Genomic DNA, 16,354 nt, shown 5'->3' with positions numbered 1-16,354 from the left:
AAGATCAGAGATTGGATTTCTAGATAGTTTGATCTTGCTACCCAACCTTCTTTTTATTTTTTCCTCCTTAATAACATTTGGATTACTTAGATAAAATCTTAACAGGTAATGCTACTGCTTTGCTCGACTGTCCATGCAATTGCCTTAACACATTTATATGTCATAAACCCACAAAGAGCTTATACTTTTATCAGCCAAAATGCATACTGGAATTAACATATGGTATCTCACTATATTCACTTTACACTGATTCCAAATACTCAGAGGCAAGTTGCTATCGGATAGAAAGCAAATCAAGCATGCAGCCTACCTGCCAAGCCCCAAACAGATAATGGCACGAACAAGCTCCCCCTTGTTCATGAACAACGGGGCCCTGTTTGGAGCACTATCCTCAAAGGGACCCTGCACGTACTGTTTTTGGGCAGCACTCACAGCTTTGAGCAAAAGAATTTGCAAGGTTTATAGGAAGTTTTTTGTGAGCTCTTCAGAAAGACAAGCTTAGTAGCAAACCAATACTCTGCTAAAGAGCGCAGAGAAAGCAATAGTAACATCTCTGAAGTTCACAAATCTCACCCTACTTGCAGAAAATGGGATTCTGTATAGGCCGTACTGTCTGTGGCTGAACACTGATGGATTACACGACATTCCTTGGTCTTTTTCTGCCCCATTGTCTTTGGCCTTCCATTGTATTGCCCAGTGTCTTGTAGTTTCTTGCTACTGACCAAGGCTATGCTTCAGGGAAAATGGGGACAAGCAGCCTATTTTCCCCAGGATATTTCTTTCTCCTTCTACCGAGGCTTCTTCTCTGTAGATGTATAATTGCTTCTAAAGTTGTCACTGACAGTGTAAAAAGGGCTTGGATAGCCTGACTGAACTGTTATGTTCACTTTACTTAGACCAGAGGAAAAGATTGGTTGTTTGGTTTATTCCCTTATCTTAAAGTTGCTTCTCAGCTGCTCTAATTCCTGCTTGCTCTGGCAGGAAAAGAAAAGAGGGGGGGAAACCCCCCCCACCCTTATTTTAGCTAGTACATGCATCTTAGCTATCCTACAAAAAGGCTGAAAAGCACACTCTTCCCACCTCCAGCCTCCATATACACAAATATGATCACATATCAGTATTTTACATCCTATTCTCTTGGGGAAGGAGTTTGAGGACTATACTGATGACTAAAATAAATCTTTGAAAGGATTTGGTTATGCAAACATCATTATTATTGTAATTAAGATTCAAGCTAAAAAAAATCTATGTCATTATTGGCATACATATATGAACCTATAAAGTCCACGTACAATCTTAAGAAAAGTTTTTCTTTGAAAAAGAAACAGTCATTTTCCCAATCTTAGAAGAAGATTTTAAAATCGGACACGTTCCAAGAATAGGACCGAGATGAAAATTTGAAAGCTGAAGTCTTACGATCAGAGTGATAATGTTGTAGTGCCTTGATTAAAGAAAAACATTCAGCTTTGATGTACTCTTTGTAGTCAGGGAGTCATAATGAATAAGTAACAAACATTAAGAAACCAGGTTGAGAGAAATAAGGAAATTAACTGCTTCAGATGGTCATTTCAAGACAAATCCTACTGTATTATCCACATTAGGGCTTTCTAGTGATTGAAAACCTAATGGCAAGTTTGAACTTACTGGCAAGATGAACAAAACTTGTATCATAACTGAGTACTAAAATCTGAAAGGATGCAAAAGTGTAGGAAGGGCAGCTATCAGGACAGACAAAGATGAAGTCTGCGTTTTGCTGCTGAAGGAACATGTAAAAACATTGAAAGGCACATGCAGATCCAGGGTCTTTTGGATGCGTAGCTAGAGGAATCATTCATTCATGTGGTTGATCACTACAGCATGGGAGACAAATCAGAATGAGCCATTCTCACTCAGGGTAGAGGACAGGAGAATCCATCTCTGTTACAGAAGGATCACCAAGGGACCGAAGTGGTTTCCTTGCCTCATGTCCCCACACAGACCCTGTAGATAAGGGTAGATAACTTAGAGATAAGAAGGATTATCATGAAAAGCAGTAGGCTGACCCTCTTTTCAGCACTGCTAATGCCCAAAACCCCTCTTTGCATGAGGTAATCAGGGTTGGGCAAGTGCCGTGCCAAGACATGTTATCCTGCTGTATATTTCTGTGGTGCTTGTGTGCACAAATTGCTTTCCTGGTGCTAGAAGAAAAGGAGTTAGGTAACATCCAGCTTGTAATATAATGAGAATTTTGTGAGATAGCTATATCTCAGCTCTGGCTCTTCTGCAGTCAAGCAAAGCAACATGAAAGAGCAGGAAGAAAGGGCTCATAACATGGAGCAGTTCATGTTCACAAAAGCAATTCAGATAGGAAAAACAAAAGATACTTAGTCCCAGGGATTGTGCTCCGTGGTGTAGACCCAAATGACACGAGCTCCCTTCAGAGTAAGTTTCCTGTGAACAGATCTGGCTAAAATAGCATTGGTGACACCTTTCTCTAGGTCAGCAGGATCCATAGTAGCTTTATTTTGAAAGTGTCTAGCTATTTCAACTTTTTAGAAAAAAGGTATCTTTTTTCGAAAAAGTTGAAATATTTCCTTTCAGCAGCTTTGGAAAGGAAACTACTTGATGCTTCCCATTTCCAAAATATTTAATCTCAGGTTGAACAGGTGTTTGGTTTGATTTTAAATGGCCATCAGTTTTTCTTTTCGGTTTCAGAGATTTTATTTCTATGGAAAAATTGAAAGGTTTTAGAGTAAAATGAGTCACTTTTCCTCACTAGACCAGTGGAAATCATCTTTTTATTAACTTTCCCCTAGTGCCTGTGCTCAAAACATCTGCTCAACACTTGCCTTTTCCAAGGTTTACTACAGCACAGTATTACAGCTCTTTCTTTCTGACCCTCCTACATGCAATATTTTCCCTTCTGCATTTCTCTGGGTGCTATCTGTACTCATTATTGCAACAGAAAAACACAGTACATTAGCAGCTGTTAAGCCTTTTATACATCAAATCTTCACACGCTCGGCCAATTCAGTTTTGCGTCGTGTCCGTCTGTGCCTGGAAGGGCCTCAAAATTCCAGATACTGCAAAATAACCCGGAGCATCGTTTTGCCGTTGGTGCTGCTGGAAGCCTATTTTAGAATTAGGATAATTCAGTGGTGTAAGCGTGTTTACCGGAGCCCTAAGAGCAAACTCTTATCCCAGTTTGCAGGGATTTAGCCATTTGGTTCTCATTAACATTGAGCCATGCTGCTGAACCTACACATTTCATAACAAAATAACCTAAATTTTAGTACTTTATTTCATACTGGACTCTTACAGCAGCTAATAATAGAAAGAATGAAACGATACTTATCTTTAGCCTACAATTTTACAGTGGTATGACGGATAACAGAATGGGAGGCTAAAAAAATAGCTCACAAAGATCTTAACAGTTAGCACAGACTCTTGTTTTACTTTCACACTGGACTTGACAGTAATATGTGAGGTACAACAGGCAGCTGCAGTTGCCGCCCAAAGTCTAGTTTTGGGGTGGGTGGGTAAACCGCAGGGGCTGAAATGATAGAGGGGAAAAATACCTGCGTCGTCACCCAGCACTCCCAGCGTGAATCCCATTTGGCAGGCCCAAACTGGCAGCAGTCCAGCATTCATCCAACAGAAATGCAGACCTGTCCGCAACGCGCACCCAGCAAAAGGCAGCGAGCGCTGCATGCCGCTGCTGAAAAAGCTGGGTTTTGGACTGCCGAGATCAAAACATGCCAAACACAGTCAGCTGCAGAATCAGTCTAGCCAATACAGAAGACAAAAAAACAAAACAAAACACAAAACAAAAAAAACCCCACTCACCCTTCAGCATCAATTCTTTAGAAGAAGCAGAATTCACTGAGAATCATGTAAGCAGAGGAAACCCCTCTCTAGGGGGGTGCTATCATGCCATTTTTGGCTGCCCTTCACCTCTACCAGTAGATAACTCTGAACTTCAGTCAAGAGAATAAGAAAATTAAAAAACCAAAAACAAACACCCCAAAACACTTTCCTAGAAAAAGACCCCTATACAAAAAGCCCTGATGAAAAAGACAGTCCTTTTATCTCTGTAGAGGAAGCGGCTGCAGGTGAAACCTCTGACTCTCACAGGTGCTGGCACTGACAGACAAAGCAGCAGCACCTGGTTTGCAAGCGCACCATAACCCAGCTGAACAGGCAGCAGAGATTTAAGTGCAAAGGCTGCTTAAATACTGAGGGGTGAGAGTGAGGTGTCAATAAGTACATTTATTCATATTGCAGTGCAGGATAAAATACCTGGCCTACCTCTCAAGCAAGCTTCAGAGGCAGTTTGGCTTTGATAAGTCTGCGCGGCACAGCTTTCCTTGCTGTGTGGTGTGTGGACCAGAAAGGTCCACAGCAGGCTGAGCAGGCAATTGCCTAATGAACCAGGAAAAAAAAAATAGAGTGAATGATAGCAGGCAAGTCTTATCCTTTAGAGCACTTAGTACCTAACTCTCCCCCTTCAGAAGTCTCATCTGTAAAACCCTCTCCTGCAGCTAAGCACCTCTGCCAGATACTCTCTTCCTTATAAGAGAGGTTTTCTGTCTCATTTTGGAAGCCAGCAAAGTTGGCATGTTCTTATTAATACTTAATAAAATCATACAAAACAGAGCAGGTTCAGCGGCAGAGGGATCTGCCGTGGGATACCCAGTACTCACGATAGCCAGCCGCGCACGTGTAACCATAGCTGATTTGGGGGCACAAAAGCGCTTTTCTGGAGATACAGTGCCACTGCTGGGTCTTCTGGACTGCTGGGTGCCTGGGTTAGCGGGAGCTAAACCTTCTCTGAACACTCGTTTCTAGTTTAACACTAGAAAACAACAAAAGTAGACCTTCCAGGGCTTTCCTGCTAAGTTTTAGCTACATGTGCTTAGGTGGGATACTGGCAGACGCCATATGGATCTACCTGTACAAACTCTTCAGACAACTCATAAAACACAACACAGAAATGACCAAAGCCTGACCTTTACCAGGTTTTGGATAATCAAATTTTACAAGTTTCAAAAGCAACTCAACAATGACTGCAAATTGCTAAAGAATAAAGTAGCAAATGATAAATTGATTGCCTGCTGTTTCTTTGTGTACTAATTTGTGCTACGGCTGTCCAATCTGAAATTGTTTAAGTAGATTTTCGTTGTTTGGTTTTTTTACCAAACAATCAAATTGCAAATGAAATGACTGAGGCAAACTAAATGCATTGACTGTAATGAAGAATTGATCAATTGTTATGTTTGTAGGGTTTTTCTGAACAGTGGTTTCTAGCCTCAGTAAGATGAAAATTACAGTTATTAGCCAATTACCAACTAAGAATGCAAAATCAAGTTTGCTATTCGATGATATAAAGATGGAAGAAACTCTGAAACAGTGCATCTCTGCCTTGATAACACTTCCTGTTGAATCACTTGCTAGCGAAAGAATTAAATTCTGGCAACTTCCTCCTTCAGTAATGGCTAGTTTTTTGAAGCATCTTTTTCAATAAAAGGTATAATAAATTACTGGGGTTCGTGTCCAGCGAGAAGAAATGATACCGAGCAACAGGTTTGCGCAGCAGCTCCCATCGAGGGCTGGCGAGCCGACCGGGGCCCGCACTGGCCTCCACGGCTCGCCAGCCCTTCGCAGGGCACCGTCCTCCCCCGCAATTTTGAAATGCTTTTCAAGAGAGCAGAAACTTTCAAACACATGATGCTACACTGGGCTCATTTGGTGTAAAGGAGAAAAAATTGGTCTGTTTACCTTCTGCGCGGCTGATCCCGATCAAAACACATCTGCCTGTAATGCGCACCATATGGGGCAAAGCGTCTCTCGTTTATCCCTGCGCCTCCCCGATCCCCTCCGTAAGGGTGCGTATCTGCGCCTGCAGCTCCAGCTATACGGCTGGAGAAAAGCATCTTGCTTCACGCGCACATAATTACAGAGATGTTTTTCTTATTATGGTAATTACGTCCTAAAAGGCTGTGCAGGTAGCAGCTGTAAATGTAATGAAGGCTCAGCTGACACCAGCTGAACTGGATTTTCTTTTATATTGAAAAGCTGCTTATAGCTGGAGTCCTTATAGATTCCCCAGACCCATTTTTATGGATGTGTCTGCTGTTCTTGGCAAATTAGCAGGGATCTGCGGAGCAACCACAACAGAGATTACAGTGAACAAAGAGGAAAATTAGTATCATTAGAACAACGAATGGAGACTAAATTCCACTAAATAAAATAAGTAAATTCATTTATATAGAGGTTTTCATGTATAGGTGCTGAAAGCTTTGCTCTTTCATGGCATGAATAGGAGCCAACAGACCTCATTCAAGTGCGAAACACACAATGAGCTGCTTTTTCCATAGCCAGATGTACCAGATTCCCCCAAAATATCACCAGGGAAAACTGCCAACTGAAATCGCGACCGTTCTCTTTCCATAGCATTTTGAGATTAAAGTTAGTTATGGCTATATGTACAGGAACTGTACCTTTCAAATGTTGAACAAACAAACTTTAAGGACTGCTGATAAACTTGTTTTCTGGAAATCTATTAGGTTTAATGTTGCCCTTCCATGGTTGGGAGTGCACAGCTTTATCTTATCATGCTGACCAGGCAGGCTGCTGATCATTTCTAGCTCATGACCTTTTATTGTTATATTTTTAAATCCATCCAAAGTGCTATGACGCATGAGATGAATTTCTGCATCTGCAGGAGCTGCTATGTGCTCAATCCCATTTTGGGTGGATTCTCTGTAAGTTTCTAAGCCTGGGCAACTTGCCTCAGCATGTACTGACAGGGTCAAATAAGACCCGAGTTCAGGTCAGTAGATGATGAGATCCTTCCAGGACCACGTATTAGCTGGCAAATAGAGCACGTCCATGTACAAGCACTGAGTACACTGCTGAGTAAGAGTAACTAATAAAGCCTTATTCCGAAGGCAGACTGAACCAAGCCAACCTTTTTAAATGTCAAAATGCTGACAGAAAAACACATAATGAACACGTGAGGAGCATGTGGCTGCCAGAAACCCTGTTGTTCTAGCGAACGGAATGAATAATAGCAATGAATAACAGCAATGAATAACAGCAAAACAGTAACAGCCAAAAAGATTGTGTCGTCTTCCTGCATACATGAGGGACTAAATCACACACAGCACGTGCATCTGAACCCCGTATGTGGCTGCGCTAATGTGCCCGCAGCCTTATCTTTCTGCCAGTCTTTCCTGCAACCTTGATTCACTGTCAGTAAGTTAGTGGCGACACCTTCCCCCCTGCTATATCATCCACATACAGAATTAAACTCAGTGGGGGAAATGTGGCCAAAATTCAGCATTTACCATGGGAGCAGTCGGGAAAAATGTGTGGCTCTTGAATTGTAATTAGCCGGCATCCTAGTTTAGGCACAGAAACAGCTCCGACTCTCAGAGGGGTAAACCATGGAAATCAAATTTCCATCTGAATAGAGCCCAGTAGGTTCTAAAATCAAAACATGTGAGTTCATTTTTGCTCCTGCTATTTAGGAAAGCTGTATTTGCAAGTGTATGTTCAACCGAGATTAGGAGGTAAGAAAGAACCTTTTCATTTTGTTTCACTTTTTCATTCTGAGGGGCCAGAGCAAAATAGCCCAATCAATAACAATAATTATAATTTTGTTTGTATTGATTGCTCAGGAGTCCTTAAAGGCATCGTCATTAACTTAAAGATAACTTGAGGACATTTATGAGGTTTTTGATTCCCTTCTGACACAGAACACCAAGTGATTTGTATATTCAAATGCTGAGCTTTCCCAGCTCCCCAGCCAAGCCAGAATTAGTGGATGTGAGACTTGGTAACCAATTTAATAGAGTAATTGACACAATTTGGCTTAGCTGCTTGCTGCGACTGGCACGTCGGGTAGACGAGGCTGTATTTTGCAAAGCGGTGAAACTGCGGGTTCACCTGCTGCGTTCAGCTGCTCGTGGCTTTCTAGCTGCACGCCGGCGCGCCCTCCCCGCGCTATTTCTGGGCAAATTTCACGTGGGTGCGAGACGCCAGACCGACAGCCCTGGAGACGGGGCCGTTTTATGGCAGACGTGACGCGGGCAGCCGGCGGCGAGCGCCCCAGCGGCTCCGGACTTGCCAGCAGGACGAGAAGCGGTGCGAGCGGCGGCGCGGCGCGTGGTGGCGTTGAAGCCCAGGAACGGCTCCGCGGCACGGAGACCGCCGCTGGGTTTCGGGGCAGGAGTGGCAGCATCCAGAGGCTCCTCAGGCTGTGTTAGCGTTTCTTCCCCAGACTCCTTTTTTTACCAAGCTTTCCAGCCCTTCCTGACACCTCTTCTGTCTCTGAGTAAATTCAGGGCCACGTTTGAGCAGCAGGCCCCTCTTGCTGCCCACACTGCTCCTGCACCGTCGGCGTTTGGCGTTTTACTCTGCAAGGAGTTCTGGGGACATACGGACTAGGAAAGACGTTTCTCCTTTCTAAATCGCAAATTAAAAATAGAAATGCAACCCCAGGTAAGAGATACAGGCATGAATAAATAATTGTTTCCTCTGGAACTGAGCACTGGCCCGTAGTTTGTCAATAGCGTGTTGCTTTTCTTCAGGGAAGACCAGGATGAGAAGTGACCTTGTTCCCAGGCAAATGAAACTCTGATGCATCACACACACAACATCTTTAGATCATAGGAGGATTTTTTTCAATTATACTTTCTCTCAGGGCCCCATGCTAAATCTTTTGTGCAGAAGAAAGAATTCCCTAAGAATTAAGCGATATACTGGCTAATCCTGCCCAGTGGGAGTAAACTGTATTAAGGGTTTCAGCTAAATATACTAAAAGTAGAAAATATCAAGGATATCACATAGGGCATCCACAGAACTGAAGGAAGGACTGGGATCTCTTCTCTCATTGCTGCCTTGCACCATACTTGGACATTACAGGAGGAAGTAATGCAGGCCACTTTTTATTTCAAAATATAACAGAGCCCTAGAACTGGACTGGCTAAAGTCTTCCTTACAATAAGGGCGTTTACTATGTAAGACAGACATGTGAAACAGTCTTTAGTTGTATGCTAAATTGTCTGTGTAACAAGAAGACACCTTATTTTCAAAACCCTGTCATATCTAAGTGGAAGTGTTAAGCAGCAGACTTCTAGAAAACCTTGCTCCTGGTTGGCCTGGTTTTTCTTCTTCTTAATTCTGCCCATTATTCAGTACAAATAGTATCTCTGAAAAAATGTTTTATTCTTTTCAGCTGCTGCTCTATCTCTTCCTAGGTCAAATTTTCTATAATTACATTCATTTTACACAATGGTTTATTTATCTCTATCAATTTCATTTTATGAACGAATTATGACTTGTTCAAGACCTGGCCATTATGAGTATGTGGTATTTATGCAATGTGCTTCATTATCATTTCGGTTCAGTAGGAGGCTCTTCTGCTTCCGAATTATCTGAGAATAGTTTTATTTATTAGCTATCAAGGTTTTTACAAAACTCTTATGCTTTATCTACCAAAGGAGCATACACAGTTCAAGCATTTTCATGCAGCGATCACATTCATATTCACAACAAATTCTGGTCCCTGAATATTTTTAGGAATAAAATTGCTCTCATCAGTGTACAGAATAATTGCATTAAAATGTTAGCAAATATGGTGAAATAAGGCAGTGACTTCAGTCTGTAATAAATTGTCAGACATCTTTCAGCTGCAATACCTTATCTGCTAATAGATTACTGTTCATCTGTAACTTCTATCCACCAAAAGAAATCTCTAAATCTTATAAGACCAGATTCTTTTACTGCTATTATGAACACATCCACTAACAGTTTGGAAAGAATTTCTTTCTCCCAGTTCCTTCCCTCTTTTTTTGCCCATATTCTCTTTCAACATATAGTAAATCATAATATTGGGAAACTGATGGTACTAACAGACTCTGAAAGCGTCCAAAGCTTTCACCAGTGCTCTGCTACCCTTGTGAAATACAGCCACCGGGCACGGAAGTGGCAAGCCTTAGAAAGGTTTCCTTCTCTCTCGGGAACAGAAATGGAGAAAGCTAATACATCATTAGCCTGCAGCTCACTCGGAATTATGGCTTCGTGCCCTAGGCATTTGAGATTGATTTTACAAGACGAAAATACTTCCTAGTTTTCCTATGGAGAGAAACACAAACATTCTGGAAAAATGTTTTGTTCCACTATGGATTTTAGAATAAGAAACAAAAAGTGAAAATCCAAAAATTTGCCAGGGAGAGATTTCAAAAAATGGCCGTATGCCATACCAGTAAGAAAAACATATGGACATATGTATATATTTCTAAGTTTCATACTTCATATTTCAGAAGCTCCCTAGCCACCTTCTTTCTTTGACATTGGATTCAGCCGTGCAAAAGGCCCGCGGGAAGTGACAGCTTCCAGAGCTCGGGTGGCTGGCTCTGGGGCTCAAAGGGATGCTCCAGCTGAGCTCCACGCTACGTGGGCGAGGACACGGAGAAAGAAATCTGCATCCCGGAACATTTCTTTCCCAATCACAGAACAATCGCAGCACATCACTAGACGGGGCTATTGTTTAGTTTTATGTAGAGCAATCACCGAGTTTTCATTCCTCCTCCGCGCAAATACTATTTTGCAATCTGCCAACTATTTCCCAGAGCTTTAAAATGCCCTTTAAATATAATGTGTGGCTAGCAGTACTTTACCCAAAGCAAACACAGACTTCGGACTCGCAGTCTACATTTCTTTCAGCATTTTCTAGCTGCCATCACCTATTGATATTATTTGATTTGCAGCTGCTATTCAAAGTAAACAAGCAAAATCTCAGCTCTTCCTAAACCTTTTCCTGAGTAATCCATTGATATTTACTGGGAGCGAGGACCACAGATAGAGTTCTGTCACGCCTGCACCAACCTGCCTCTACAAATAAAAGCAAATGCTGATCGAATGGTTTCCGTTCAGGTTTTCAGCCTGCTGTCTCTCTCATGGCCCCGGCACGGTGATGGGGATGGACGGGCCCCGTGCGGGTGCGAGCTCCAACGCCACGGCGGTGTTTTCTGCACCAAAGACACTGCCAAAGACGTAAACGGGTGGCTCAGCTTTTTGCAAAGAACTCTGGGTTTAGCTACTGAATTGCAGGAAATAACTTTTTTTTTTTTTCCTGTATGAACCACAGGCCTCCAACTATTTCGTTTGAGCGTAACAAGTCATGACACATTAAAGTCGGGGAAATCTTGACTTCCGTGACATTAATGGAAATATTCCTTATGACTGCAACAGGGACAGATTTTCCCCACAGGTCTTGGTCTATAATGCTGACAGAGTTATTCCAACGCTGTTTTCACTTAGTGGCTGCAATGGGTATTGGTTTAGTTTGCTTTTAATATGTCAGAAAGAAGCTATTCAGTGTCTCTTTTCAACAACTTGCTGCCATAGAATTGTTGGCTTAAAAAAATGCTTTAAGACTAGGGAAGCAAACAAATCACTATGTCTTCTTAGCACCTATGCTGATGGGGATGGGGGCGCAAGGAGACTCCTTTTCCGGAGCACTGAGGGGCGACCGGAGCCCCAGCAGCTCCTGGGCAACGTTGAATTCAAAAGACGCTCTGGGATGAAGAGGAACAATAGCTTTTTGCATGGCTCAAATTCTTCCTGATGGAGATTTTTATGGTCGTAAAGACGATGAGCACTCAGCTCCGTGAAAAGCCACCATCTTTTTCATAAGCCCTTTGAATGCAATTATACGAATAGAGCTGTGGGATTAAATAAAATGTACAGGTTTCTCATATGTAAAGAAATAAATATTTCCTTTTAAAGGCCATCTAGCCAGCACACAAGAGAATAACAACAGCTCAGTGCAAGGCATGGACGTTGACTTTTATTGTTCCCCACAGAATGGGGGACAATTGTTATATTGAGCTCTTCATCACAGCACACAACTTGACATCCGCATCTGACTTTGTCATGCATTAAAAGCACATGGGAAGGCTTCATCTGATTAAAGGATAGCTGCAGTCACTGTAACGTACAGGCAGGCATCGCTCAAGTGAACAAACACCATGCTTGGAGTGCTTCTTCCTTTGTTTTTTAAATAACGTTTTCATAACATAGTCTGATTATAGTGACACATGTACGTGTTTTTGTGAGAAAGGCCGTAGTAATTAACTTGCATCATGGCCTGCAATTTACATGTGAAAATTTGCAATGACTCTGTCCTAAGACTGTAGTACGCATGACTTTACAAGGGAAACTCAAAAATTCAGAGATTATACAGTCAATGGCTTGCTGGAAAATACGAGCCAGCTTTTGTTCCAGCTTCCTCTGGCTTCATGCCAGGGCAGCTCCATCGACTTTGGGGTGGTTTGCTCCAATTTGCAGAAAGGGTGAAAACAAAATCAGTCAGTGCAGCTCCAGGGGAGCTGACAGCTGATCAGTTTGCCCTACCGCCTCCTCAATGACAGTCTGCAAGCATAACTAAACCCACTGAAAGGTATATAAACATATTCTGACACTTAACGAAGAATAAAACACGCATTCACAGGTTGTGGCTGCTTGGACCAGGGCTTCAGAGATATGCTCTTCAGGGGGTGAATTTTGTCCCAAATACCGTGAAATCTAACGAGTGAACATCCCCCTCCTCCCTGACCTGGCATGCCTCCCCTGTTCGCTTCTCAGATTCTCTCCCTGCCCTTCTCAGATCCCATCCGCAGTGTTAAACATCGCTAATGTTGGCATGCCAAACAGCTTTTTCTAAACTACCGCAAACAAAAAATATGTGAAGGATGAAAAATAATTAGCCACGTCTCAATTTCTGATATATTTGCATTGTTTAGACAGAGTAGTTAATCATGGGTAAGACCACAACATGTTGTGTGAATTGGGATTATTACTAATGCATACTGAACAGAAGGTTATTAATTACATTTAAATGAAGTATTTGATATTATTATTATTGAGAAACTAAATGTTATTAATTATGTTAAAATGCTCTCGCAGGATTCCTGTGGTAATACTTTGCAGAGAGCCATATTTAAATTCCATTTACTTTTAGACCCTTCTGTCTTTCGCCCAGAAAGAAGGTACTTAGAGCAAGCAAAAGGCACCAAGAGCTAAAGTCCTGTTCCCATTAACACTTCTGAAGCACTAAGTGATATTGAACAGGTCAGCGAGGGTCCAACTTTTTTAAGGTTTTTAAATATAGAGTAAAATTTTCGTTTGTGGAAAATATTTGGTCTGCTGAAATGCCTTGGGCTGCAAATCGGCAAAGGACAGTCTCCGTGTGGTCCCCACTGCTGGGCGCAAAACCCCAGAAAGGAGTTCTGAGAAAGTGGATCAGATACTGGGTTTAATTAGTGCTGCAGTATTTCCAGGTCTTTCCTCTCTAAAATGGTTCTTACCTGTAGAAAAGAAAAGCTTTGGGCACTATTTTAAAAGGTAACTCTATTAATTCAGTTGAATTTTGCATAACCATTTTGATAGTTTCGTTCCCTGAAAATTGCAACAACGGCTCTGTTACGCTACATTTTGTCCCCATTTGTCTTGTGTCCCCATTGCCTTGCCTTTGGCACAATAAAAATAATCTTTAAAAAGAGTGCCATAAGTGGGTTGACTTTGACCTTCTGAGTATCTTGTCAATAAAATAAAAATGATAAATCTGCTTCAGAGTGCCACTGGCATAATAGTAAAGCAGGGCTACAATCTGAAAAGTGACATTTGAAAAATGACTTTTTGGAGGGTGGGTCTCATTCTTTGCCAGTGGTTTCATGTAAATATGCTGTATTTACAATGCAATACGGTAATTTTGGTAACTGCTAGGCTTGTTCACAAAACCAGGCTGTGCAATTCCTCCTCCGGCCTCTCTGCCTGTTACATCATCGTTAGCAATCAGAGATTACTGCCGCAAGAAATTAGCTGACACTTATGTCGCTGATCCATAAAGCAGATGAACTCCAGTTTGTTCTCCACCTGTGACTGACCCTGCTGCAGTGTAAACACAGTGAAAATGGCCTTCGCCTTATAGAGAAAGGGAGGAAATGGCTAAGTTAAACAAGAACATGCCCTTTTTTTCTACATAATCAGCTTTCTGATAGCAGATAACTTCTAAAATAATCACTGGAAGGCTTCATTCTATTAGCTGATAAGAGACATTGACTATTCTGTAAAGAATCAGGAGACATATGAAAATAAACAAACATACTTCTAGATGCAGCAGTTTTGATTTAAACTGTGCAATGCATATACAGCAGGTTGGATGAATTTGGCTTTATGGGTAAAGGCCTTAGGTGAGTCTGACCTGAAGTCTGACCTTATTTCTGACCTGAAATAAGTCTTCCTTATTTCTACAAACAACAAGGTACTGCTTGCTTGTCTTTCTTTTACTGTGTCTTTTTTTCTTTTTAACAATTCCTGTTTTCACTGTTCTTATAGCTATATATTGAAAAAGAAATTGTATCATGATTAAAAATACTCATATACACAGTGGTGTGAACTAAATAAAAAATGTATTTTTAACGCTCGCAAGACCTTGAAACCTCAAAACATTTTTTAATTTTTCATTCAGATGTTAATCTCTAGAACTAGACTGAGATCAGATTCAGAGGGTTAAGATTTCTATTTCTGGTTCAGATCTGATCAAAATCTAGATAAATAAAATCTTAATGTAGCCTGGCTTCCAATTTTTTATTTAGTTGCCCCAAATGTGATCTTTTCCCATAGTTTGCCTTGATACATAGCCCAGTCCCAAACTGAATCTGAGCATACGCAAATCTACCCATCTTAAGCAGTTAATAACAGAATCAAACTGAAATACCTTCTTTAATCGTTGTCCTTTTTTTTACCCATTTTAGCTCCTGAGTGCTCCCCGGAGGGACACCGCATCCTCCGCAACCCCTACCGCAGCACCAGGTTCGACTCGCTGGAACTGCAGCGAACGGCGATCCAGGACCTGGTTTGCGATCACTCCCTGCCCCACGCCTGGTACCGCTTCATGATCCACAACAGGCCTGCAGAAATGCCAACAAAATGTATAGAAGTCAGTAAAACTTAAGAATTAACCCTCGTGTGCTTGAATAAATCCTTTGATGTGATATTCCTTTCCAGACACGTCTATACAGTGATAATCAGTATAGGATAAGGGGGATTGGTGAGTGGCAGCGAGTAAATCACTTTTCCCATAATAGCACTGTTGTACCCAAGAGCAATAGTCAGAGGCCAGGATCCCGATGGACTAGGTACCATCAAATCCAAACCAAGGTCTTTCCTACCCTAAAGAGATATACCTACTGATTTGTTATGTCACTGCTCCAGTAAGTTAACTATTCTGAGCGATTCTGTTCCTGCTGGAATGGATTCCAGCTCTCTGGAATGGATTCCTGACTGTTTTCCCACTTAAAATAATGCAAATCAGGCATAGTTCCTCCGTAACGAAATCAAAAGGAAAAAAATCAACATAAAATAAGTACTTTAGTCATACAGGAGAAAAAGATAAAACCAAACCTGTCTTTTTAACTATTACAATTTTTTTGTATTATTTGCAGCTCTGTAAATGTCCTAACTGCACTATAGAACCAAAAAACTCCAACACATAACAGTACTCTCTGTAAAAAAAGACAAAAAAATTACCTATTTTTATGTCTGTTTAATATGTATGATGATAATGTTAAACAGGCAATCATTGCTGCTAGACCAATCTCAGACCCTCAGTAAAATCAGTGCCGTATTAAATAGCCCAGCTGTAGCAGGTTAGAATAATTCCAATCACACTGTTAAACAGAATTATTCAGAAAATAGTAAGCTAATTACTGTAAATGACTTTAAAGATGAAACATTCAATCTAGAGCGCCGGTAAGTTTAATACTATGGTATGTTAATCTAGCTGAAGAACCTTTATGAAATTAGCAAACAAGAGTTCACATCCATTCTGAATGGATCTGTGAACTTGTCACAATAGAAGTATATCTTCATCAGCTAACAGCAAATGAAATGTTAAGAGATAATCGTCACTTCTACAGGATTTCCAACTCTCTGCATACACAATCCATAAATTTAATTAATGTGAACAAATTGCTATGATTATTATTGAAATATTCATTTCATGGTGGGTCATCCTCGAATAAACAACTCGATGTATTATACATTTTACTTGCACTAGTCGCTCTGTGAGTATGCATGCATTCTACAAAATTATTTGTCATTGCATTCCAGCAATCTCTAGTATTTAGTAATGATCAGCTGTATGAGGTTTCTTTCCAACAATACATGCTTTGTTTCCTTTAATCTCTTCTATGGAGTTTTTTTATTCAGGTTTGTAGAGCTATATTCATCAGTTTAGTTTCTTATCTTGTAACATAATTCTTGCTGTTCGTTTCTTCATTATCCTCTGAATGACAGTAAATCT

General features: G+C 41.2%; 1 protein-coding gene across 11 annotated transcripts in view; it reads left to right on the top strand.

The window, feature by feature from the left end:
• The window catches only part of LOC104145706 (von Willebrand factor D and EGF domain-containing protein), a 200,309-nt gene that overhangs the window by 34,429 nt on the left and 149,526 nt on the right, over positions 1–16,354 (top strand). For all 11 annotated transcript variants that reach the window (XM_068949286.1, XM_068949287.1, XM_068949284.1 and 8 more), the window contains one exon: positions 14,805–14,989. In XM_068949286.1, coding sequence (XP_068805387.1) covers positions 14,945–14,989 — 45 coding nt within the window. In that variant the 5' untranslated portion in view covers positions 14,805–14,944. The remainder of the gene's footprint in view (positions 1–14,804; positions 14,990–16,354) is intronic.

The sequence above is a fragment of the Struthio camelus genome, chromosome 6, assembly GCF_040807025.1.
Source record: "Struthio camelus isolate bStrCam1 chromosome 6, bStrCam1.hap1, whole genome shotgun sequence".
Lineage (NCBI taxonomy): Eukaryota > Metazoa > Chordata > Aves > Struthioniformes > Struthionidae > Struthio > Struthio camelus.
The sequence above is the reverse complement of the archived record's forward strand: the minus strand, read 5'-3'. Positions and strand labels throughout refer to the sequence as shown.